This window comes from Hesperophylax consimilis, chromosome 26 (assembly GCF_061612785.1).
Source record: "Hesperophylax consimilis isolate HC1 chromosome 26, BYU_Hcon_1.0, whole genome shotgun sequence".
NCBI lineage: Eukaryota > Metazoa > Arthropoda > Insecta > Trichoptera > Limnephilidae > Hesperophylax > Hesperophylax consimilis.
This window is the reverse complement of record NC_142861.1, coordinates 12,700,004-12,725,682: the sequence shown is the minus strand read 5'-3', so window position 1 is coordinate 12,725,682 and position 25,679 is coordinate 12,700,004. Positions and strand designations below refer to the sequence as shown.

Below are 25,679 nucleotides of genomic sequence, written 5' to 3'. Positions count from 1 at the left end.
AGAATTCGTTCGAAAACGCAAATCGATTCTCACATTCGAGAGGTTATATTTCGAGATGTCAAAATATCTCAGATTGCTTGACAAACGAAAGTACATTGTCGGCTGCCTACTGAAGCATGTTGATGTTATAATCAACCTCGTGTGTGAATTGTAAATAATGAATTAATACTTTTAGGTGACGATTTACGTTTCCAGTAGGTATAGTTTATGTGTAAAAGATTTTCATGGTGATAGTTTTTCACAATTGAAGGTTTAATACCTACCTATGTTATTTTTAGGTTATGTATCATCTATTCGGGACATTCGGGTAGTGTATATTTAAAATAAAATAAAGCAAACACCATTTTTATATTTAATGCTGATCGGGTTTCACTACAACCGTAGCTTCTTCGGGCAGTATACAATATTCAGTATATTATTTTAAACTCATCAAGTGACATGTGTTCGTTCATATAAACATAATATATCTACCTATGCTACGAACAAATATATTTAATTTATTTGAAATTAACAAGAATGAAATTAACATCGGTGTAACTTGTATAATAATTTATTTTAATTGTACGTATGTAAATATTCGAATCTTATTAATTATTTATAAAAATGTTAATTGCATATGCATACATATTTGAAATTCGTGGCTAACAGGAATAGTACTAATGTTGCTAGCAGACAACAAGGGAATCATTGCCAGGAATGAAAATTAGTGATTGAAATTTCGCTAGTACCTGCTTACCAAAAATATTGCCATACTAATGAAAATAAATTACAACCGGAATATGCAAACAAATCTTTTTACGATAGGAATAGTCTTGATATTCGAGTTTCTATTTTCGAATCCTACCCCCCCCCCCCCCGACGGAATTTTTTTTGCCCCTGACCGTATTAGACGTATTGCTCCCGCACTCCGAGCAATTCATTCGAATTATTCGATTCTTTTGATGTTTCGGTTAAAAAAAATCGATTATATAAATATTTCGATCATTCCCATCACTAATTTCGATAGCCGCGTGAATTTTATCTAAGCATTTTGCTTCTCACTTCCTGTCATATCATATGGTATTTGCCGGTATTTGTTTTGTTTATGTCATCCAAACCTGCGTGCTTGTTATCAGTTAAATAGTTACTACTCCTTTTTTAGTCAATGACATCGCCAAGCAAAGGCAAAAACTGCCCTATTAAACCACCTGGCTTCAACTCCCGTGAGAACAATCCAGTCAGATTCCATACAAAATCAGGAATTCAATTATAGCAAAGCACTAAACGACTTGTTAACGATTGTCAGACAAACTCGAGGATATGTGGAAAAGAAAAAAACAAAAGACATGTATGTATCGTTTCTTTGACATAAAAATTAATTTGTTTCGCATTAGATGTTTGTAAAAAAAAACATATTATTTTATTTCATAGTAATTATTCACTATTCAATATTGTTTTCAACAGGAATCCTAGAAATCATCCTTGTCCTCCGTGGTTTGTAAAAAACCGCCGTATTCTTGTTACACGTCCACACAGATGTTTTTCACCTGATGAAAGTAACAATCGTGACAATATTAGCTTAATAAAAAATACTTCCACAAAGAAGTATGAAGAAAATAAAATCTCAAAGAAGGGTGGAGAAAATTTTACCTTAATAGAGTTTGGCGAATCAAGTAGCAAATCTGCTCCTCGTTTTTCACCAAATCACCGTATTTTGACATCTCCAAGTAGATACAGTTCTTTTGATGAAAGCTCGAAGATAATAACCAAAAACGTTTATAATAGAGCCTCAATAAAGTCTGGAAAAAGTGAATTCTCTAATTATTCTGCAGAAATTATGACCTCCAGAAAACCTGGGGAAAACAACACTGCAATTAAGTCTGGAGAGATTGAAGCCTTGATAAAGCCCGTAGGAAACGAAACCACAATAAAATCTGCTGACAATGTATCTAGCAACAAACCTGTTCCTCGGTTTTCACCAGACCACCGTATTTTGACGTCCCCAAGTAGCTTCTGCTCTTCTAATGAGTGGATTAAAGAAAGAACCAACAACATTTATAATGGAGGATTGATAAAATCTGGAGAAAACAAAACTACAATAAAATCTTCAGAAAATGAAACCTCCATAAAGTTAAGCATTTCCAGCAGCAGGCCTGCTCCTCGTTTTTCACCAAACCCCCGCTTTCTGACCTCCCCGAGTACTTGTAACTCTTCTGATGAAAGCTTAAAGATTAGAACCAAAAACGTTTATAATGAAGCCTCAACAGAGTCTGACGAAAATACCTCAATGAAGTCTGGAGGAAACAACATTACAGTAAAGCCTGGCGAAAACAAAACCACAATCAAATCTTTAGAAAATGAATCTTCGATAAAATGGGATGAATCCAACAGCAGACCTGCTCCTCTTTTTTCACCGAACCACCATATTCTTACTTATCCAAGTAGTTTCAGCTCTTCGGATGAAAGCCTAAACATAAGAACCAACAGTGTTCACAACAGAACCTCTAAGATAACGCCTGAGATCAGTTTGAAAGAAGATGTTTTGGATCTTGATTTGGACCAGGAATTCTATGACGAATGTTGGAAAGAGGCTGCCGATGCAGCCGGTGGTCCGATGTTTAGGTCTGATGAAGTGAAGGTCATTATGAAAAGACTGATTGGTAAGTTTGGCTTTATTTTTTGCATGTTCCTGAACATTTATTCATAAAAAGTATGGCAAATATGTTAATTAAATATTTTGTTATTTTGGCGTCAAGCAAACACTAACAGCCTTAATAATAAACAAAAAACTTACCAACCGTTAAACGGTGTTTTGGTTACACATTGAATAAAGACTGTACAATTTCTGTTTCAAAGTATTACCAATAAAAAATGTCTTTAACTGGCTGTGAAATTAATGCTTTAATTGGCATCCATGCGCATGAGCTCCCCTACAAAACGATAGTTTTGATTTGTGATGTGTGATTCATTGTATATTCATAATTTATATTCTAATGACGAATTTACTATTATATTAGTATAATTCAATATATTTTCTATTATTTGTTTTATTTGTAGTTGTTAACTCTTTGCACGCGGCCATATCAACTGTTGTTACGGCAAAAAGTCCATACTCACACGCGGCCGTATCAACAGTTGATACGGAAACTTTGAATGCCGATATTCCAGCGGTTTTTTGACATAAATTTATTTCCCGCTCGCTTGAACATTCGTAGAACTATCACGATGCTGACATCTACAAGAATTTCTCGAAAATAAAATTGTATTTCATTTAAAAACATCGATAATCAAGTGAGCCTCTTTGCGCCTTCGAGTGCCATAATTTACAATTTTGTCAACGGATGGCGTTAGTTCAATTTTGTTATTATATTAAGTGACATAAAATTTAAGTGTCCAGTTTTAGAAAAAGTTTTCATAACAAAAAATGATAAGTGCTCATGGTGTTCCACTTGTGTCTATCAACGCAGTAGCCTAATTACACACACGCCGAGTGAATGGTGGGACCACATTCAAAAGATACGGTACGTCTTTGTATGAAATTTTATGATTTTGTTTTTATAAACATCCAAGAGTGTTGACACACGAGGATTTGTTATCATATTGTGGAGAATAATCTGTTCTGTCTATATAGTCCAATAAATCATGCCAGAATGCTATAATTTGACATTTAATTGCGTGCATAGGTATTTGAAAATATGTACCGCGTACGGGTATAGATAAAACGGAACAAATTAACGCATTCAAAAGGTTAATAATGTCATATTGTGAATTTGGTTTCATATCGGAAAAGGTGAGGTTATTTCGGACATATTATTTTTTAATTGCCTGTTACCACATCAATTTTATAAGAATTCCATATTTTTTTACAACAAATGCCTTATACATGTGCAGGTAAATACAATTCCAAGAAATCAATGTTTATATTGTGCAAGAAATAATGTAATAACAGATTTATTTTTGTTATTCTGTGGGAATTATTATTATAATTTTTAATTGTATGAACAAGATAAAAAGTGACAGCTTTCTTGCAAATTCCTTATAAAAAGACATGTTTTTTGAATTTTTATTTTGCTGAAATTTTTCGATGTTTTGATTAAAAATGTCTGTAGAAGTAAAAAAAGATAAGTAAAATATTGCAATGTCTCTAAATAGTATAAAATAAAGTCGCTTTTCGCGTCTGTCTGTTTGTGCACTTAGTTCATCTAAAGTATGCACCGGATTTGATAAGGATTTCACCATCATTTAGAGAATTTTTTCTGAAAGGTTTATGTACATATATATTAATAATACACAACTGTTGACCCTGTACAAATCGCGAGTGCGCCCTACTGTCGAATTTGGCAGCCATCTCTGGTCCGGAGCCCCTAAATACCTGAAAAAAACCCTAGACTCTGTGCAAAAACAGGCGGTCCGTTTGATAGATTCCCCAATCTTAACAAACGGACTGCAATCTTTAGAGCACAGGCGTCAGGTAGGTATTTTTTTTTTTTTTTTTTTTTATATTTACTCCACACAGGAGGCCCTGAAGAAAATAATTTCCCTCAGGGCCTATGTCATCTTTGGGGATGCTGTGTGGAGGGTCTTTTTGTGGAGAGGAAGGAGTGAACATGGGTCTTGAAGAGTCCCATGTTGTAGGAGGGAGGAAACACAGAGGCCGGCAGTTCGTTCCACAGCCGAGCTGTTGAACTTAAGAACGAATCATAGAAGCGACCCGTTCTCATGTGACAAGTGTCAACTGTGTACAAATGTTGGGCGCGCGTTTGGCGTGTATCCCGACTACGCACCGGTGCCGAAGGGATCAATGACGCTAGTTCCTCAGAGCAGGTATGCTGTCCTTGTTTTATCGGTATTACAATGGAAGATGCTCTGAGGAACTAGCGTCATTGATCCCTTCGGCACCGGTGCGTAGTCGGGATACACGCCAAACGCGCGCCCAACATTTGTACACAGTTGACACTTGTCACATGAGAACGGGTCGCTTCTACGATTCGTTCTTAAGTTCAACAGCTCGGCTGTGGAACGAACTGCCGGCCTCTGTGTTTCCTCCCTCCTACAACATGGGACTCTTCAAGACCCATGTTCACTCCTTCCTCTCCACAAAAAGACCCACCACACAGCATCCCCAAAGATGACATAGACCCTGAGGGAAATTATTTTCTTCAGGGCCTCCTGTGTGGAGTTAATATAAAAAAAAAATATATATATATGATACATGCATATTATATTTATAGAAAGTAGAGAAAAGTTGATGTTTTGTAATCAAGTCATAAAAAAATATTTTATGACGCTTACATTGCTAACGCTGGCTAAACCTTATGAGATACATCAAAATAATGTACTACGGAATTGTATATCTTAAAAAGGCCTACAGAAAAGTCCAGTATGGTATAATATGTCTATCTCCTAAGGATAACTCCCAGCAACGCCCGGGACAAGTCAGCTAGTTTCAAATAAAAAAATCTAAATAGTAATTTTATCTTGTTTCTAAAATGGTAATTATTTTACAACATCTTTATAAACATTCAAGATGCCGCGTACGTGTTTATTTAATGGGTATAAAAGTGGTTTGAATTCAAAAAGGCAGGAATATCATTTCACAGGTAAGTGAAAGCTTAGGAAAGTCTTCAAACATTTTTTCAATTTATTTTATTTGATGTGTCCCTGTCCGGACACGGGTTCGAGTCCCGTTGGCGTCATGTATCTTTTATCAGGAGATTTTTCAATGTGGATGAGTGTTTCAGGCGAAAATTTATTGCTTGTAAAATAATTGTTACCCTTTGTGCTATGCATAAAAAAATCGTGTCTTAAAAACATTAGTTTACCAAAAAATAATAAGTAGTAAATTTGTTGTAGTTGATCTACCTCTAATGAAGCCACGTTGTTTGTCATTTATTACCTTTGTTAGTGTGGGATATATTTCTTCCAGAACTAAAGATTCAAAGATTTTGTGTAATACAGATTGTATGCATACATATTGGTTGATAGTTTGAAATGTCAGTCTCGTCACCTTTTTTAAATATTGGAATAATATAGCTGGATTTCCAGTAGACGGGAAAATATCCAGAAGATAGTAGGTGGTTAAATAAAATGGTTAGTGGTTTAGACAATACAAAGGAGCGCTTTTTTAGGAAAATTGGCGGGATTGTGTCCGGGCCCGTGACTTGTTAATGTCTAAGGAACTAAGTTTTTTTTCCAAAATTCATGTGATGTAGCAGTCTGTTAAATGTGTGTTTTTTTTTTAATGTATATGAAGGAATATTTTCTTCTGGTGTTTCATCATCATAAACATTTTTAAAGAAATTAGATAAAAGATTTACAATGTCTTGTGTATTGTTGGCGTATTTGTCGTCATTATGCATTTCTGGAGGATAGTCTGTGCTGTCGTTGTTTATTGTTTTAGTAAATTTCCAGAGATTGTTTGAGTTTAAGGCTGTGTTCTCGATAGAATTTATATACGTTTTATAACAGATTTTAGAGAGATCTTAGCATTTTTTCCTACTTTCACTGAAATTTGTATAGTCGATTTTCTTCTGAGTTTCTTTGAATTTTTTATGAAGTATTTTTTTGTTGTTGTGGTGAGGCTATTAATTCTGATGAGAAGTAAATTGGATATGTATGTTTTTTAGGAGTAAATAGTGGTACATATGATTTGATGGTAGTGGAGAATATTGAATATAGGTTTTCTTAGGAATTGTCAGTATTAACGTCAGATAAAAAAGACCAGTCAACATGCAAAAGATGAGAATTTATAGATTCAAAATCTGCTTTTTTGTAGTTGAGAGTTTTTTCATCGCGTTTCGGCTTGACGCCACATACATTTAACTTAATATAAAGAGGGGGGTGATGGTTATCATCGGGTAACAGAGGATCATTACATTTCTCAATGAATTTAGGATAATTTGATATTGCTAGATCTAGTAAGCGATCATTTGTGTTGTATATAAAGTTATGTTGGAAAAGATTTAAAATATTTGTCATATCTAAAATCTCACGTGCATGATCATTTTCGCTTTCATTAACAATGAAACCACTATCACTTGTTTTCCATTTTAGGTTAGGGAGGTTGTAATCTCTAATTATTTTAGAGTTAGGGTATTTGTAGAGTAGATTTTCAACGTCTTCGCTGTGGCTTCGATAGTTTCCGGCATCAGATAGTGGCGGTGTGTACAAAGTTGCAATTATCATCTTTTCTACAGTGGTATCAATTTGTACGAATAGTTGTTCGAGTGTATCATTTTTTGTTTTGAGTTTTCTTGACATCAATTTCTTCTTTATTGCAATTAGTACACCGCCTCCCCTTGTTTTGGAACTGGATACGATTACTACATCGTAATGGTGTAGAGATATTGTAGAACGTAGTTCATTTAATTTCGTGCCTAGTCCCCGCGCGTTCTGGTAGTATATCTTGAGTTTGCATCATTTTTTGGCGGTATTTGCACTATTTTAGGGTTTCCATTTACATATTTTATAGTAATATAATTTTCGCCATTTGACTTCCGTTTTTCCAGTTCTTCTCTTAGATTTATCAGATGTTTTTGTTGAAAAAGTGTTCCTACACTAAATGTGTAGGAACACTTTATCACTCGGGGTATATCCTTGTGTTGTTTTTTAAGAGATGACGTTTACTTAGCAATGTTCTGGATGTTGTGGAGTTGTTGAATTCTACTTTGAGTGACCTTGGTTTTTCATCACTTGGTTTTCCAATGCGGTAAACGCAGAGATTAAAACATTAACCTTGTTTTTGTCATCGATTAGTTTGTTGGCCGCAGTTGTTTCAATGCTTTCGGGTATATTACAAACGATGATGTTTTTAGCTCTTCCGCTACGCTCATTGATTTCTGAAATTACCTCGCAAATGTCAAGGTTGTTTTGCAGGGCTGGGATATTTATTCCGATTTCCTTATAAGCCCATAATTCACCCTCTAGACTTGCAGTTTTATTAGACACTGTTGTATCGTGGATTGTCACCGCATGTATTAATCTTACCGTATTCCGGTGAAGTGATCCACCATAGCTTGCAGCAATCATGGGAATTGTAATGAACACTCGGAATATCAATTGAGATATAATAATATGTTGTATATTTAATTTAAAACTTTAAATACAAGAGCAAGGACTGACATTTAGTAAAACAGGGGTGGTTGGCTACTTGAAAGCACAAACGTAATATGAACTTGGCAACGACATTTACTTTTAAAATTTTATTAACTAAAACATCTTAAAATAAGACATCACCAAATGAGCGCCAGTCTAGAATCTATTTTAAACAAATTTATAACATGGTGATATCTATAAATTATGTGTCTATCTCTTAAGGATTATTAAAATGTCTCACGTGTGTGAATAATCTCCCGACAATCAAGCAGCTCGTCCTCACGTGTCCCCTCCACCGGCCTCGAAACCCAACTCCGACTTCTCTGGAACTCAACGCGCAGAACAAATAGTGTATCCTCCGAGTGACAGACGTAAACCACTGACAACGCGTGTCTAGAAGTCATACTATGTAAGCGGACGGTTCCTACCACTACACTGTTTGTGCCATTCTACCAATAGCTATTAAGAAATGACTTGTAATTGGTTTCACTTTTGTTATTTGGTCTTTAGTGAACTTATTTGCTGGATCTGTTAAACAGGTATTAAATGCAGCCACAGCATTTTCTACATTTCTTATCAATGCTTCGACATCCATTTTGGTAAATAATTGGATTGCAAGAAGAAAAAGATTATTATTTTTATTGAATTATTTAACTGCAATGGTTTTGCTCCCCTGTAAGTTGGTTTACTCCAAGTACTGTAATATTTCTTTGAGTACTTATGTAGGCAATACACTGCAAGACAGTAAAGTTGAATGCAGGTAGCAATAATAATCTTCCAGATATTCACACTGAGTCACTTTTTAATTATATTTTGTTTTAACTTTTGACACTTTATAATCACTTTTTTTTATGTAAGACCAGTTACACTAGTGGGCAATTAAATCCACGTTTTAGTATAGTTTTCACTGATTTTGAGTATAGAAATCACTGCTTTTCTGTTAATTTGTATATAACGAATATTTAATGTGCTCACCGTGTCACTGTTGTTAGTTAGTTAATATTGTGTTCACCGAGGAGCTTATTATGTTATGAAATATATAAGTGAAAACAGGCTTTCTTTAGAATAGATGAGGTGGGAACAGTCCGCTCCGGGTGCCAAGGAGACAAGGTGCTGATAATGCTTAGCACCTAATACAGCACCCTTGAGGTTTTTACTAGTTCCGGGCCCCGTTTGGCTCAGGGCTGGCCCTGCATGGGAATGCGCTATAACATTCTACAGCAAACAAAATATTGACTAAGATTTTTCTTATTTTATTTTAGGTAACCGAATTCGCAGTGATTTAGTGGAGTGTCTTCCCAGCAAACTGTTACTCAAGTTTAATCTTTTTTCATGCGAACTTTGTCAAATGGAATTTATATCCAACTGTAAAGGTAGGTCAAAACCAATATTTTTTTTAATGTATTCCGCTTAAGATCTGTTAAGACTTTTATTTTATAGAGCGGAGATGGTTTAAGTAAATAGTTTCCATGAGCACTTAGGCCATAACCACGTTGCGCCATCTTCTATTTTACCTCATTCCATTAACAGTAACCTTTGATAAAGTTCACCAGGATTGTCATTGGATATGTGGTTATGTCTATTATGACTAAAAACTCTTTTTTTTCTTCTTATTTGATCAGTTGGTAGAGCGGTGCCCCGGCAAGGCAAGAGTCCTAGATGTGACCGTATCTTTTTCTGATTTTTCTGTTTCAAATATTCGTTTAAGAATAGCTAATATTCTCTTCTCTATAAATATGTTTTTTGACAGACTAGGTAGGTAGTAATAAATTTAAATATGTGTGTGTATTAATAATAACAGTTTGTGAAAAAACATTTCTTCAGTAACAAAGGATTTAGGAATCACTTTTGACACACTCTTGATTTTTCATTCTTGTATCGATTCGGTGTGCAACACTGCCAAGCGAATGCTAGGTTTTGTAATCTGCAATGCAAAATATTTTTCTTACACGCAATCATTAAAATGCTTTATTTTACTCTGGTTCTCTGCATTCAATATATTGCATGTAATATATAGAAAAGGTGCAAAAAAAGTTTATGCACCTCTGACTGATGCTGGAATACTAGGACTAGATCATCTAGACGTATATTTGCAATCCTGATGTTCTGGAACGTATTAAGTTTTATGTCCCCGATAACTTCACTTTTTATTTTTCCAAGAGGCAGGACCAACCTATTACCAATGATCATGTCTCTGGGAAGAATGACTACGCTATTAAACCACCTTTCTTCTGAGATTGATATTTTTCAGTCAAACCTCAGTGAATTCAAAATTTGAATAAGTATTTTTTTTGTAAAACGAAGCTGCATCGCAACTGATATGATGAATGGATGTAATTGATTAATGTACTGGTATGTATGTTATTAATTGTAAATGTTGTGAAATGTTACTGAAATCACTGTTTTTCACAAGAAAATCTGATTACATTTCTAACAGTTCATTTCTTCAATGAATAAAAACTTAGCTCTGCTACTTTTGAACAGTTTAGATGTTTTTCATAAAATTTTAATCTTTCAGGATTTCAACATTACAAATCCATAGACCATATGAAGAAGATTCAGCAATGGATGGAGGAGTGGAGTACCTCCACTGGGTTTATTGTACCAGAAGCCTCCAAAATAAAACCGGTGAGTGCAAGAATAGATCTATTATACTAAAAACTTTTTACAGGTTGATTTATTATATACTTTTATTTCTTATCATGCTTTTCTAGTTGTACCAACGTAACATAACACAATAATGTCACCTGTTGCATGTTCATTTGATATTGTTGTCTTTAGTATTTTTAAATCTTCAATACATATACCCACTGGAGCGCTTTGCGACAATTTTTTGCAAGTATTGCGCAATATCTTAGTAGTACCTCTAGGTACATCCTAGAGTACTTATTGAGTCTAAAAATATGGAATAAACTGTGAAATCTAGGTGGATTCACTGGCTATAAACCGCAGTAATCATTTCATATTGTTTCTTTACTAATATTTTGAGGAATGATGTTAATTGTATCGAATGGCTGAATTGATTGCACAACACGAAGCGCTCCAGTGGATAAACATCTTATTTACTTACATCTTCTCTTTGTTATTTTTTTTTTATTTATTATGTGCATCTATATAAAAAGGTTTACATATATTTTTTTGGTTTTGCTTGTCTCACTAGGAAATCCTGTGCCGAGACAGACTAGTTTACAAATATTTTATAATATTAAAATAAAGTACCTACATTTTTCAATAAAGCAAAAATATTTGAGAAAAATTTTCAGGTTAGGTAGTGGTAATAATAATGAGATAGAGGATTATATTTGGGTGAGGTGACTAATTATTGCATGACCTTTTTCGATGATCCATTGTTTGATCAGGATTTTGTATTTGTTAATATTATTCGATTTTCTTGTTTTTTCAGGTAGGTTATTGTATATTTTAGACGCAATGTATTTGAAATTTCTTTGACCAAATGTTGTGTTTGTTTTAGGTGTTTGTATGAGTTCTTTGGTTTTGTGCCTCGTGTTTACAATATTTTGAGTATTTTCATCAAATGTATGTGTTTTATTTTTAAACAGATGAGTTAAGATAGTTTTTGTGTAAATTTGTCGAATATCTAATACATAGAATTTGTACAATATATCTGCAGTACTTGTTTCTAAGGGAACTTTATGAATAACTTTCATAATTAATTTTTGTGCCATCGATAATGAATCTATAGCTGATAGATTATTGCGGTTATTCCATGCTCAATGATAGATTGACGAAGAGAGTAATAAACAATTTTCATAGATTTGAAGTCTAGTATGTTTCTAATGTTTTTGAAGAAATAAATATGTTTTCTAAGTTTATTCGTGATAGGTAGGCAATGTGTATTCCACTTAAGATATTGATCAAATGTAAGACCAAGGTATTTGATATGGTCCGTTCGATCTAGGCAAGGACATTGACAGAATGTATTGTGAGTACAAGAACATTCATGTACTTTTATTTCAACATCTTGATTAGGTTGGCCAACGATATTCATACTAAAAGTAATGTTTTTTTTTTTGAAGTATTTAGTGCAAGAGAGTTAATATCTAGCCATTTTTTACAGAGTTAATTCATTTCTCAGCCATTTTGTATGCGTTTAACCAAGTGTCTGATTGAATGAGTAGCACAGTATCGCCAACAAAACTTACAATTTTTCCATCTTTCATTAGGTTACAAAGATCGTTTATGTAGATGAGAAACAAAGTAGGGCCTAAGACTAAATTACGCGCCATATGTCTATCTATGTTTACAGCAATAATCGTTTTAAAATATCAACCACAGATGGCAGTACAAGGCTTATAGTGATAGCCGGTAGCGCACTCTTTTTCCGTGCAACGGTAAAGTCACTAAAAGTCAGTCATTGCTTAATTAAAACTGCCGGTATGTGCGATCGGCTCCTGGCATATTTGTCACTATTACAAGTTTTATTTCTGCATTGTGTTCTTATTTGTTAGTTTGGAGTAACATGTTTGGAATTTTTAAATTTTATGGAAATTTTTGATAGTAAAACCAAAAAAAATATTGATTGAAGTATAATAAAAAGGGTGTTGTTTTTTGTTTATTATACCTACTTACTCAAAACTTGAAATACCTTATTACGTATACATTTATTTGAATTTCAATGTATTTGACTCCATATAAATTTTATTCTGCTTACTGCAGTCAAATGAAATGTTTATCAGCCTCAGAACTCACTTTTTCATATAGCACTGTTTTTCCACATAAGGACTCGATTATTAGCATCTTAAACAAAGAAGTGGTGCTAAAACTTTTCCATTCTCGAAGAAACTTTGACCAGAATATTAATCTTATTTTGTAAGTATTTATTTATATCCGCTTCAAGCTAGTCTCACAGGGCCACTGTACTCTCATAATATATGGTGGAACAGGCCAACCCCACATAACAGATCATGAGAGTAAAGTGCTTATGTGAGACTAGCATTAAGCTTTATGATTTCTTTAACATATTTATTTACAGGAATATAATATCTTTAAACTCCGGGAGGAAGAGTGCGAGCTGTGCAACAAGATGTTCACTTCTCCAGAAATGGCAAAATATCACTACGCCGGACATGATCACTACTTGTAAGTGTTTGTGATCTTCACTTTACACATTGTATTGACTCTTAGATTATTAACCTTTTGAATACGGCCGTATTAACAGTTAATACATTTAGGACGAGTTGTTTCACGGAATTCGAACAATTTATCAAATTTCAAAGATGATTTTCAAGTTCTGTTATTATTTCAGTTTTGTTAAGTCCCTGGCCAGTAACGATATAATAATAGAACTTGAATAGAACCTTCACAGCTATCAGCTAGATATCAGCATTGATATGATGAAAAAAATTATGATATTTTTAAGAATAAACTTAATATACACTTTACCTCAAATTAATTTGGTTGTGTGATATAATATTGTATGCATTTGAAAAAAAATCAGTGTTCGATATATATGTAGGTATACGGAATTCTATTTTTATTCAAATTTTCTGCAAAATTATTAACTGTAAATTTAATTTTTCACTAATTAGCATATAGGCATCTGTTATTCTGTAAACCTATGTTCATAATTTGAATGTGTATGTTTATGTGTATGGTAGTATTCCCGAAGTTATTTAATGTAATCAACTCAAGATGATACTCCCTCCCTAAACACAAGTTATTCTCAATAAGGGAGGTATTAATTAACATCAAGAAACATATGTCATATATTAACCTTTATGGAGATCGTTGAACCCTTTATCTGCTGTACACTTACATTATCTAATAAACCCTTGTGGAAAAAAAAACAATAATAACCATCTGCTATAGTTTTTTTTTATTTAAATTTATGTCAATTGTAATCGGCAATTATTATTTTATTTACAGAATTGTGACAGGCAAAAAACAGACCCAGAATCTCCCCCTTCTCATTGCTCCGGAAGGAACACATAAACTGTAAGATATTTTCATAAAATAAACAAACTTTTTTTTGCTCAACTGGACTAGGATTAATATTTTAGCTTTAACCGTGTTAAGCTGAAATGGAGTCCCTGAGATCCCCTGAATGGAGTTTATTATAGTGAAGTACAATTGAGGTGAAATAACATAAAACTTAGCGAAATACAATGTTATTATTATTATTGACAACTCTGTAAAATTATGGCATTTTAAAAATGGAGGCATTTATAGTGCCCCTGATGAGATTTCCGCAAAAAATATTATTATTATTAATAATAAATTATTGGACTTGCTGAAATTGATGCTTGAATTATAATAGAGAAAGAAAAGCTTCTAATAGAGGAGTAGTATAAATCGTTGACTTACAACTAACATCAAATAACTGCATTTTAAGACGCCTTGTTTCAACCAAATAGTGGATTTTTATTTTTTTACAGGCTTGTCTCAATGCAAACTGGATTTTACTTAGGGATTAGTTCCATTCAGTGTGAAATTCTAAGTCTATAAGTAATGATGACTTTTTATTTATTTTCAGATCAATTCTTTTACAACGTGAGAGTTTAGAAATGCATACACACTACATGAATAAATACATACCAGTCCTAAAAGCACCGGTTATAAAATCCCTCGTGGTAAAACCTCCGCTCTTAATCCCCACGGTTAAAAAACCCCCAGTTTTAAAACCCACAGTCAAAGATCGCCCAGCAAAAGTAAAATCAGCAATAGTGCCAGAGTTCAAGTGCGACCTGTGTAATGTAAGTACCGACATTATTGGTAACTCCTCAGTTTTTGGAATAAACACCTATTATCTAATTTGTTTATAACTAGCTGTACCCCGCCATTCGTTGCTGTGGCTTGGCCTGTCTGTGCAGATAGAGAAACAATAGCGCATTTTGCGTTTACGTCCAACGGAAAGAGCTTTTTTTAAAAAAATGTATGTTTTTACCTGTCACAGGTGACATCTCTATAGTATAGGTATATAAAAACACATGCGTATTCGAATGCAAAGTTGTGTCAAAATTTGAAAGCAATCGGTGAAATCTTTCAGTGATTTAAGATTTTGAACTAACGAACATTTACATTTTTATTTATATATTTTCCACAACATGACACTTAACTTGGGGATGCAAAATTCAACTAGATTGATTCGAATTCAATGGACAATTTTCTAGAATAACAATCCGAGTTTGTAGGGAACAAGATATCGAGTGCAATGACAAAGTTGCGAGAGCCAAAAGGGCAATCTAACATCGACAATATTACAATTGTGTTGAAATAAATTACCATCTGACCCAGCAGTATACAGGGTGCGGCACGGAAACTTGCTGATTTGAAAAGTCAATAAAAGAAAAAGTACTTTATATATCGATTTAATTCTTTTTGTATCGTCTAGTACACATTCTGAATTTTTGTTTTAACTAGTTTTAAAAATGACATCGGGCAAATGGCGGCCCTCTAGATTTATAGATAGAATCCCATAGATTTGAAGTTTCGCTCCACTCTTTCGAGCATATCGACGGGAATGTTGGTGATGGCTTGGCGGATGTTTTCCTTCAGGTGTTGCAGGGTCCGGGGTTTGTCGTTATAAACAATGGATTTGAGATATCCCCATAAAAAAAAATCGCATAGCATGCCAAATCGGGGGAGCGCGCCGGATGAATGTTAAACCGAGTACGGAAGGCACGTTGGGTGGCGACCGCCGAATGACCGCTAGAAAAGTAAGCTTCGACGGCAAACGCACGCTGTTCCTTTGTCCAACGCATGACGCCAACTGGCTTGTAGTGTAACAAAACTTCAAGACCCCCTCTTTCCAATGAGACCCTCCCCACCCCTTTCTGACCACGCCTCGCTCGTCGGCGTCCAATTCAAATCAGCAAGTTTCCGTGCCGCACCCTGTATCATATATTTCGAAGGCTTCTTTCTTGCTTAAAGTAGGTAGAACTCCGCCAAGGAAAGGAGAGGAACAACGGAAATGCAATATTCTAGACAGGTCCTCGGGATATGGAATAGATCTCATAGCTGTTTCAATATTAAACAATATACATAGTATACTTGCAGCACATTCTAGAGTGGTAAATACTCTCAGTATCACCCCGGTGAAAGACCACCATACATATTTTTTGTTGTGTATTTATTTTTATTAATTACATTTACATTAGTGAAGTGATTTGCCTGTTCATTAGGAACTCCTGTGTTGAGAATAGACGCAGTTATATAACATAACATAAGCTGTTAACAAAACAAAAATTACATTTGAAATAAAACACAATCACCAACATACCAAAGAAATAAATAAAAATGTTTTAGTAAAATCGTTGATATTTGGTCTATCGCTGATGATCTCACTTGGTGTCTGATTTATCTTTCAAATAATTTGTGTTATCTCATTAGACAGTGAAAGTGCATTGTATAGCATTGTTACCAAATATCTAAAATTTCCAATAAAAACACATAAATTTGTTTTTGACCACTATTGTTTTATTTTCTCTCTACCGGTTTCGGAAGAACCCTTCCTTCGCTAGGAGAATATTAAAAACAGGAAGGGTTCTTCCGAAACCGGTAGAGTGAAAATAAAACAATAGTGGTCAAAAACAAATTTATGTGTTTTTATTGTAAATTATGATGAGCCACAAAGTGAATGCTTTTAAGGCTAGCTTTAAGACTTGTAAGTTTTTTCGTAAATTTACGACTTCTAGCCAATGGGCATATTGCATTTTGAAAATCCAATATGCCCATTGGCTAGAAGTCGTAAATTTACGAAAAAACTTACAAGTCTAAAGCTAGCCTTACAATTATCTAAAATTTCTTTGGCCAAAAGTTGTTTTAGCGAAAAGGATAAATGAGAGATTTTACCCTTTGGTTCTAGTATCACAAAAAACATTTCTGCTTTTGAATATGTATGCTAGTATGTATTTGGCGTAACATATAATGTACAAAACAAAACACAGATTCTCCTAAAGATTTCACCCAAACTGCTTGTAGTCGGTGGTTTTAGAATAATCTTTATAGTTGAAAAGTTGTTTGAAATGGCTTTAGCTGTGTTTGGAGATCAATCAGATCTGAATAGCCAGGCGTTTCCCCACATTTCTCTTCCCCTCCCCATACCCACATGATCTCACTTTCTCCGGTTAGCAGTGAGCGACAGCTCTATGCGAAGAAACAACCATTTTGGCAATTTCCGTGGTTAATGGAATCTTAAATACCCCAGTAAGAATTTGCGCATTCAGAGGCAATGCACATATCCATATCACACGTTCCTTCCTTTCATCAAAAAGACCCTCCACACAGCATCCCCAAAGATGACATTGGCCTTGAGGGAAATTACTTTCCTCAGGGCTTCGTGCCGAATAAAATGTTGTAATTGATTAGTTCATGGCAAGCCCACAATATGGCTCTGCCAGCCAGTCACCTAATCACTGTGTTACTGATAGTTCGAAGGTCTTTATAAAATTGATTGTCCAACTATTGTAAGGAACATTGATGAAATAGTTTTATAACAATATTTTCAGATTTCATGCACCAATCAGGTCAACCTGCAGCAACATATTATTGGAAAGAAACACCACAAAATGGAAGAATTTTTTATGCTTACCCAAGAGTTGAGTAAGTCTGTATTATTACAGCCTTACTAATAAACATGTTTTGAATTTTACACAATCATTTACCATACCTACCTAAATGGTTGTTTATCAGTTGACAATTAATTAAATTTAAACACATTTATTAGTAAGGCTGATACTCTTTAACTGTGCATTTCTTCTTATAAAAAACTTTTTACGATTGGTATTTTTGAGCTTTCACCACATTCAATGGACGTTTAGTGCCATTTTGAATGTTTTACATTTGATCGGTCCCTGATATTTGCCAATTTTTGGCCGGTTTTGGCATTTGTTCAGCTATTAATCTTGACGGCTAATTAAATGTTTTCAGTCTTACTGGTGTTTTGCAACAAACATGAATAATTGTATGCATATACGAATGTACATTGTACATACTTAATTTATAATTTAAACTTTTGCTTTATGTACAATATCAGGTGTTATTATTTGGATTTGATGTTAATCTTAGTATTAGCAATTGATATATATATATTTTGTATAGAGTTATGCTATTATCCATGTATTATGTTACACTTACGTACACAAACTATCAATTTCCTCCGTAAAAGTCCGATAGGGCATTAATGAATAATAAATAAATAAAAAGATGCCAAGAATTGACAGTTGACTGTTGAAAATTAAAAATATCACTAATAATTGTAAATTTAATCATGGATCTAGTGTTGCGGGCAAAGATATTAGAATATGAGGAGATATGCTGTCAAACATTTTCAATTTTTAACCAGTGCACGCGCCTTCGCTTACGCTAAACATATATTGCCACTAATACTAGACCAGATTCCCGTGCCTACACGTTTCAACAACTTTTGTGATTAGCAATACGTACAAATACAAACGGATAGGGATTGATTGCAAGACACAAATCGATATGAATTCAATCAAATTATTCAAGTTTAACTTTCATTTCATAAAAGTTCTTATTCTCAGAACAGATAATAAGGAATAAGTGTGATCTGAACTCTGGACGCGTTTAGCGTGACAACCCATGTCGATTATTTCATACCTACAATTAGATAGCTAAATTTCTTCTGTACATTTTATTTGGTTTTGTCCAATAATGTTAATCTCAATAACACACGTAATATGTGTTTTATATAAAAGGGTATATTGTGAGGCTTAAGGTGGTGGGAAGGGGAAGAGGAAGGCGGGGAGGTACCTGGCTAGTCAAATCTGGTCGCCAAACATAGCCAGTGGTGGACTAAGGGGTGGGCGGCCCGCCCCGGGCCCCCAGTCCTGGGGGTCCTCAAACGCCTCCAGTTCTCTTGATCATATCCTAATCAAGGCTTTAAGGCAGCAGCACACAGTAAAAAATATACTTTTTAATTTAATTTTTTGAAAGATGCACTTGTTAAGAATGCTCTCACAAAATGTTTTAAAGAAATTCAAAAAATTGACGGAGATAGGTCATTTTATGTGAAACCGTTTGTATGTTGAATTATCCTTCAGCAAAACTTTGAATGCGTTTTTCTCAAAACTTTTTTCAACCTGGTTGACAACATGTTAAACAAACTATACATCCGATTTGCATGCACCAATTACCTTTAGCTACCATCGGCTAGGGGCCCCTAGTCGATGCGTAGCCCCAAGGCAGTGGCTTACACTGCCTAATGGACAATACGGCCCTGCCAGGGCCAGATTCAATATGTCGGGGCCCCTAGGCAATGCACGTCTCGGGGTTCCTTTACCCACTTTGCTTTTCCTTTGGCAGTTGCCTACACTGCCTTACGCATAATACGGCCCTGGCAATAGTGACTGGATTTTCAAACAGTTCTTAAACCAGTCAAAAATCCATTGTCCATGACAATATGTAGAGGGAATTTTGATATCTAAAAAAAAGAAAAAATAGCGGACCAGCGAATTTTATTTTGGTTTTTTACGGAAACATTCATAAAAATTAAAAAAAATAGAAGGGGGTCCCTTATAAAACAATCCTTACGTGGTGTCATAGTCGGGGCCCCAAGCAATGCGCGTCTCGGGGTTCCTTTACCCTAGGGGCCCCTAGCCGATGAGTGGCCCATAGGCAGTGGTTTACACTGCCTAATCATTAGGCCCAAATGGACAATACGGCCCTGTTAGGGCCCCTTAACCCTAGGTGCCCCTACCCGATGCGGGGCCCCTAGGCAGTTGCCTACACTGCCTTACGCATAATACGTCCCTGGCCATAGTGACTGGATTTTCAAACAGTTTAAGACTTGGTGCATGCAAATTGGATGTCTTTTTTTGCGGATCGATTCGTATTTTATTTTCCTCGTCCATATCCATATTTAAATTTCGCTTGCAAGATTTTAACTAAATAAACAAACACTTCTACATACAAATGTAAACTGAATAAAATCTTGTAAAATTACATCAACTTCTTAAACTAGGGGGGGGGGGGGCTCATCCATCTTTGCCTCTGACGGGCTTAGTCTGCCACTGAACATAGCTAAATCCATTTCAAGCAACATTTCGATTCTCAATCATGGCCTTTCACCAGGGCTATACTGAAAGTATGTACCACATTGTTTCACAATTAATAATTTTACAATAATAAAAACAAGTATTTTGTGCATCACTGTGTGCTCTACCCGTGTTAGGGACTTTATTTTTCATTTTCTTATTTTGTCTTACTTTTTAATTTAAACATTTAATACGCCCATTGAGCTTTTACATTGGGTAGATTGAAATGTTTACAATTTTGTACACAAGGGTTATAAACAATTACTCAACTTACTTCTTAATAAGCACAAATTATTTAAACACCACATTGTTTTAACTTAATGACTATGTACAAGAAAGAACTATTTACGTCGGGAGGGATGGTAAAAGATGCATTTAAGTTCCATTTTTCCATTCAAAGTTCATGAGAAAAAACAATCATAGGTATGTAATAATATTTTGTATTTGAAAACAAAAAAATTTGCCTGTTTTTCTTCTGCCATCAGTGTCCACAGCAATAATTATCAACAAAAACAATACATTTAAAGTTAGTATGATGAAATATCAAAATATGGTATTAAAAATGAAATTGCGTCCCATCACTAGCTTTGATGTACCGGCCATGATAGCTTTTCCGGCAGAGTGTGGCTGCTTACGTTAATAAATACTTTGAAAATTCATTTTAATATTGATATCGTATTTTAATTTTGTACTTACTATTTGTTGTGAAGTTCACTTGGCGTGTCGCATTTTTATAAAGTTGCACTGAACAAGACGACATTTTTAATAAAACGAGGACACACAATTCTCCGTGACAACACAAACACAACTAAATTGACGAATTCTTGGCGTATTAAAATCATGCTCAATATACCGTTATCATGACCGTGATAGGACATACCTCACATATTTACATACCTCCTCATATTCTAATATCTTTGGTTGCGGGGGTACATTCCAACCTAAGTGTTTTCAATAGTTATAATTTAGTTTTTTTCCCCTATAAGTTTTGTGTTTGATGATCATATTGAAAAGAGTATACAATTTCATTGCATTCTTGAAATTTTTTTTATGAATACAATAGTGAAGCAACAGTTCTGTTATAATACTGCAAATTGTTTTTTTTTTCATTTTTATTTTATGAGTAAATAAAACTTGGTCAAGAATAAGTAATATTATAAGTAATATTAAAAATCTGTTATAATAATTTTGACTTGTTGTTGAATATTTTTTGCATTTTCATTTTGTAACATTGTCCAGATTTTATGAGTGTCCTCAACTCATAAAAAACATTGATTCTTTTTCAACAGATGCCCATATTATGAAGAAAGATGATCATCCTAAAAAACTAAGTCAACTAACAATCAACTCCACTGAAGTTTATAATAAAAACAATCTTAAACAATTATCTTTGAAGGTTTCTGTGCCCCTGATATCTAAACAAGAAGAGAATGTTATTGATAACGGAGATGGGAAAGAACAAAGTAAAAAAATATCTGTTGATAAAGTGAAGAATAGTGATATTGTAGTACAATATGAGGATAAAGAAAAATGTGACTATAATAAAGAAGAAAATGATGATGCAGAGCACCATGAGGAAGAAAAATATAGTAAAAAAGAAGCACTCGCTGATAAAAATGCATCTGTGGTTAAAGAAAGATTCAGTGATAATGAAACATGCAAGAATAATGAATCCAGTGATATGGAAATATCCAGTGATAACGAAATATCCAGGAATAACGAATGTTCCAGTGATAAAGAAATAACCGGTGATAAAGAAATAACTAGTGATAAAGATATATCAGCTGTTAAAGAAGCATCCGGAAATAAAGAAATATCCAGTGTTATAGAAATATCGAGTGATGAAGAAACATCTGATGATAAAGAAACATCTGATTATAGAGAAACATCTGATGACAAAGAAACGTCTGGTGATAAAGAAACATCTGATGATAAAGAAACATCTGATGATAAGGAAACATCTGATGATAAAGAAACATCTGATGATAAAGAAACATCTGATGATAAAGAAACATCCGATGATAAAGAAACATCCAAGAATAACGAAACATCCGGTGGTAGAGAATTGTCCAGGAATAAAGAAAGTTCGAGAGATAAACAAATATCAAGGCATAATGAACGTTTCAGTGATAAAGAAATATCCGGTGGTAAAGAAACATCTGGAAATAATGAAAGATCCAGTTACAAAGAAATATCGAGTGATGAACAGATATTCAGTGATAGAGAAATATCCGTTGCTAAAGAAAGATCTGGTGATGATGAAACATCCGGTGATTATGAAAGATCCAGTGATAAGCAAAGATTCAGTAATATAGAAAAATCTGGCGATAAACAAAGATATCGTAATATAACAAAATCCAACCGTAAAGAAAGATGTAGTGATAAAGAAAGATCCCGGGATAAAATACATTTTGGTGATAACCATACATACCGACACTCTTCTGACAAAAGTACTTCCTGTCAAAGACATGCTGAAAGGGATTACAAGGAGTTAAATTACAGAGAAGGGAAATGCAGAGAACAAAGGTCAAAGGAGTTAGAAGAAGAAAGGGAGCGGCTCAGAGATCAGAGGTGGCTGTTGAGAAACCTTGCCCAAGTGCGAGGGAAACAGAAAAGAGATTATTCCCCTCAAGTACATTATGAGGATAAAGAAAAATATGGCGATAACAAAACAGGTGACGCAGTACGTCACGGGAAAGAAAAAAATAATAAAAATGAAACACTCTGTGATAAAGAAACATCCAATTATAATGAAAGATCCAGCGATACAAAAATGTTGAGTGATGTAGACGCATTCAGTGATATAGAAATATTCATTAATAAAGAAACATCCGGTGATGATGAAAGATCCAGTAATATAGAAAATTCTGGCAATAAAGAAAGATCTGGTGATATAGCAAGATCTGACCGTAAAGAAACATCCAGGCATAAAGAAAGCTCCCGTGATAAAGAACGGTTTGGTGAAAACCGTACACATCAACACTCTTCTGTCAAAAGTACTTCCTCTCTAAGACATGTTGAAAACGGAAACAAACATATCAAAGAGCGGAAATCTTCCACAATAAACTGTAAGGACTACAAAGAAGGCAAACGCAGAGAACAGAGGTCAAAGGAATTGGAAGAAGAAAAGGACCGGCTCAGGGATCGGATGTGGATGGAGAAAAATCTTACTGAAATGCGAAAGAAACGGAAAAGAGAATGTTCCTCTGAAGAAGTAAATTTCAAGGACCTTGTCAAAAGACGACCTTCTGAAAAAATTGATCTCAAAAATATAGTTGTAGAACGACCTTGTGAAATTATTGATCTTAAGGAATTCATTAACCAAGAACCTTCTGAAGTAATTCAACTCCTGGATTTTCTAAGAGAACAATCCCCTGAAGTGATTGAATGCGCAGACCACGTTGAAGAACAGCCTCCTGAGAAAATTAATTTCTGGGACCTTCTTTTACAGCAAACTGCTTCTCGTAGTGAACTTAAAAAGGTGCCAATCAATACAAGTAAAAAGTAATTAACAGGCTTGGTTTTTTCAACAGCCGCAATTTGCTTGTACAACAAGATTACAGGAGACAACAAAAACAGGTAATTTTGTAAGTGATTTTTACATACAGTGATTTTTTTTTCAAATCGAAGTGCTTAAAAATGGTTACTTTTGGAATTGTGGTTTACTGAGAGTACTGTGTATACATTATATATTTAAATTTAGATAATCGAATAATATTAAATCTTTCACGATCAAGGTTTTCTATCAACGCGGCTTGGAATTACATTAACTCCCGGCTTAAAAGTGCTTTTTAAATCGGCCTCCATAGAATTAAGGGAAACGCACTTGAAGGGTTCGATTCTCACTGCAGCACACAAAAATGCAGGAGGTGGGCTAGTTACCATAAATTTTCCGAGAGAAATTTATTCTGCATCAAAAAATTATAAACCCATAAAACAAATTAAAGTACCAAAAATAAATAAGTGCCAAAAATAAATAAAGTGCCAAAAATAAATAAAGTTCCAAAATACGAAAGTGTTATTTTGCAAGAGGCCTTAAGAATTTATACATAGTAAGTATCATGTAAATTTTGTGCCACCAAATATTTAGTTTGTTTTATTTTGGTTTCACTCATTTACCTATATACAGTTATACTTGGTTATAACGAGCACAAAGGGAGTGTACCTACCTACCTTCCTCTACTCATACTAATAATGTATTCGCAAATGTACAGTATATTTTCAAAATACGACTAAGTATTACTTATTAAAAAAATACACTTCAATTAACCAAATTTATAATCAATGATTGTTTTAAAGATTTCGCTACTGAATGCTTTTCAATTTTCTCCTCAAAACAATCAACGCATTATAACTGTTATCACCTGGCTTCCATGAAAATTATCACAAAATTGTCTTATTATCTCTAGCTTATGCGTATCGTATCGCTTGTAAAATCTCACTTATCATAAATAACTAGCTTGCGGGATTGTTATGGTTTTCGGCTGTAAAATTTTACTTATTACAAACCATTGATGCACAACCCGCGGCCCAATTCTTGCATCCCATATGTCAATTTCATACTGCCCACTTGGCTTTAGAGAAAAACCAAAATGTTTGGGGTAATTCCTGACAACCCTGGCTGAGAACATTTTTTTTATAGAGTTTTAGTTAATTTACGCTGCATTTCTTAAATGGAACCAATTTGAAGAACAGGTTTGCAAAACACGAAATTCAAAAAAAATTGACAGAAACCTTAACTCTTGAATTTCGCTGTCAAACCCCACCCCCTCCCCCCAACGAAAACAAAGAAAATCCACTTGAAGGTCACAGGCTGTTTGAGAAATAGGCAAAGCGGCCTCCTTATTGAAAAAGTTGTGCATCACTATAATAAATTTACCCCGTGCAGGGATGTAGGTACATGTGTAACTAGGTTCATAAACATATTGTTTTTAAAACAAAATTGACGATGAGTTGTAATACAAAAGAAGACGTAAAAAGGAAACATATTTGCAAAGCTCAAATTCCGCATGACTCACAGATTTTATGAAAATTTTACATTGTGCCCGATGGTTAGCAATGATTCACAGCTGACAATCTTACACAGGTAGTGTCGTAAAAATATAAATCCGTCCCTTATGGGATAGGAAATTCCCGCCAGCCGCCGCTGTATGCCGGGCAGCTAACTTCAAGAATAATTCCCAATTATTCTGTTTGTTTTCAGACCCATTCATTCATGTAATCAAAAATTGTGTTATTAAAGTTAAAATTATTTACACAGTATATTTCAGTGAATGGACTTCGTTATAACAGCCAACAATTTACTCATTATAGCCGTGAACCCGCTATTTCCGTGATCGTTATAACTAAGTTCAACTGTATATATATATTTTTTTTTAAATATAAACATGTAAGCTTTAAAATGTGACATTGTAACATAATATACTCTGAATGAGGAAAGTTCAAATGTGAGTACAAATTATCAAACAATAAAAAATTTAAATAAATATTATTTTCTGTTTAATATACCTCACCATTTTGGTAAGTTCCTGGTATTCTGGCAATTCTAATTACTAAATGTAAACTGCTCAATGCGAGAAATTTTATAAA

General features: G+C 34.2%; 1 protein-coding gene across 1 annotated transcript; it reads left to right on the top strand.

Moving 5' to 3' along the window:
* The first annotated feature begins 1,051 nt into the window (after window positions 1-1,051).
* On the top strand, window positions 1,052-25,549 carry LOC149411133 (uncharacterized). The gene is made up of 9 exons (XM_089647132.1): window positions 1,052-1,327; window positions 1,444-2,639; window positions 9,336-9,446; window positions 10,592-10,701; window positions 13,067-13,173; window positions 13,960-14,028; window positions 14,567-14,786; window positions 17,541-17,634; window positions 21,380-25,549. Coding segments are annotated over exons 1-9 (4,128 nt in total). The 5' UTR covers window positions 1,052-1,325; the 3' UTR covers window positions 23,599-25,549.
* The last annotated feature ends 130 nt before the right edge of the window (window positions 25,550-25,679 follow it).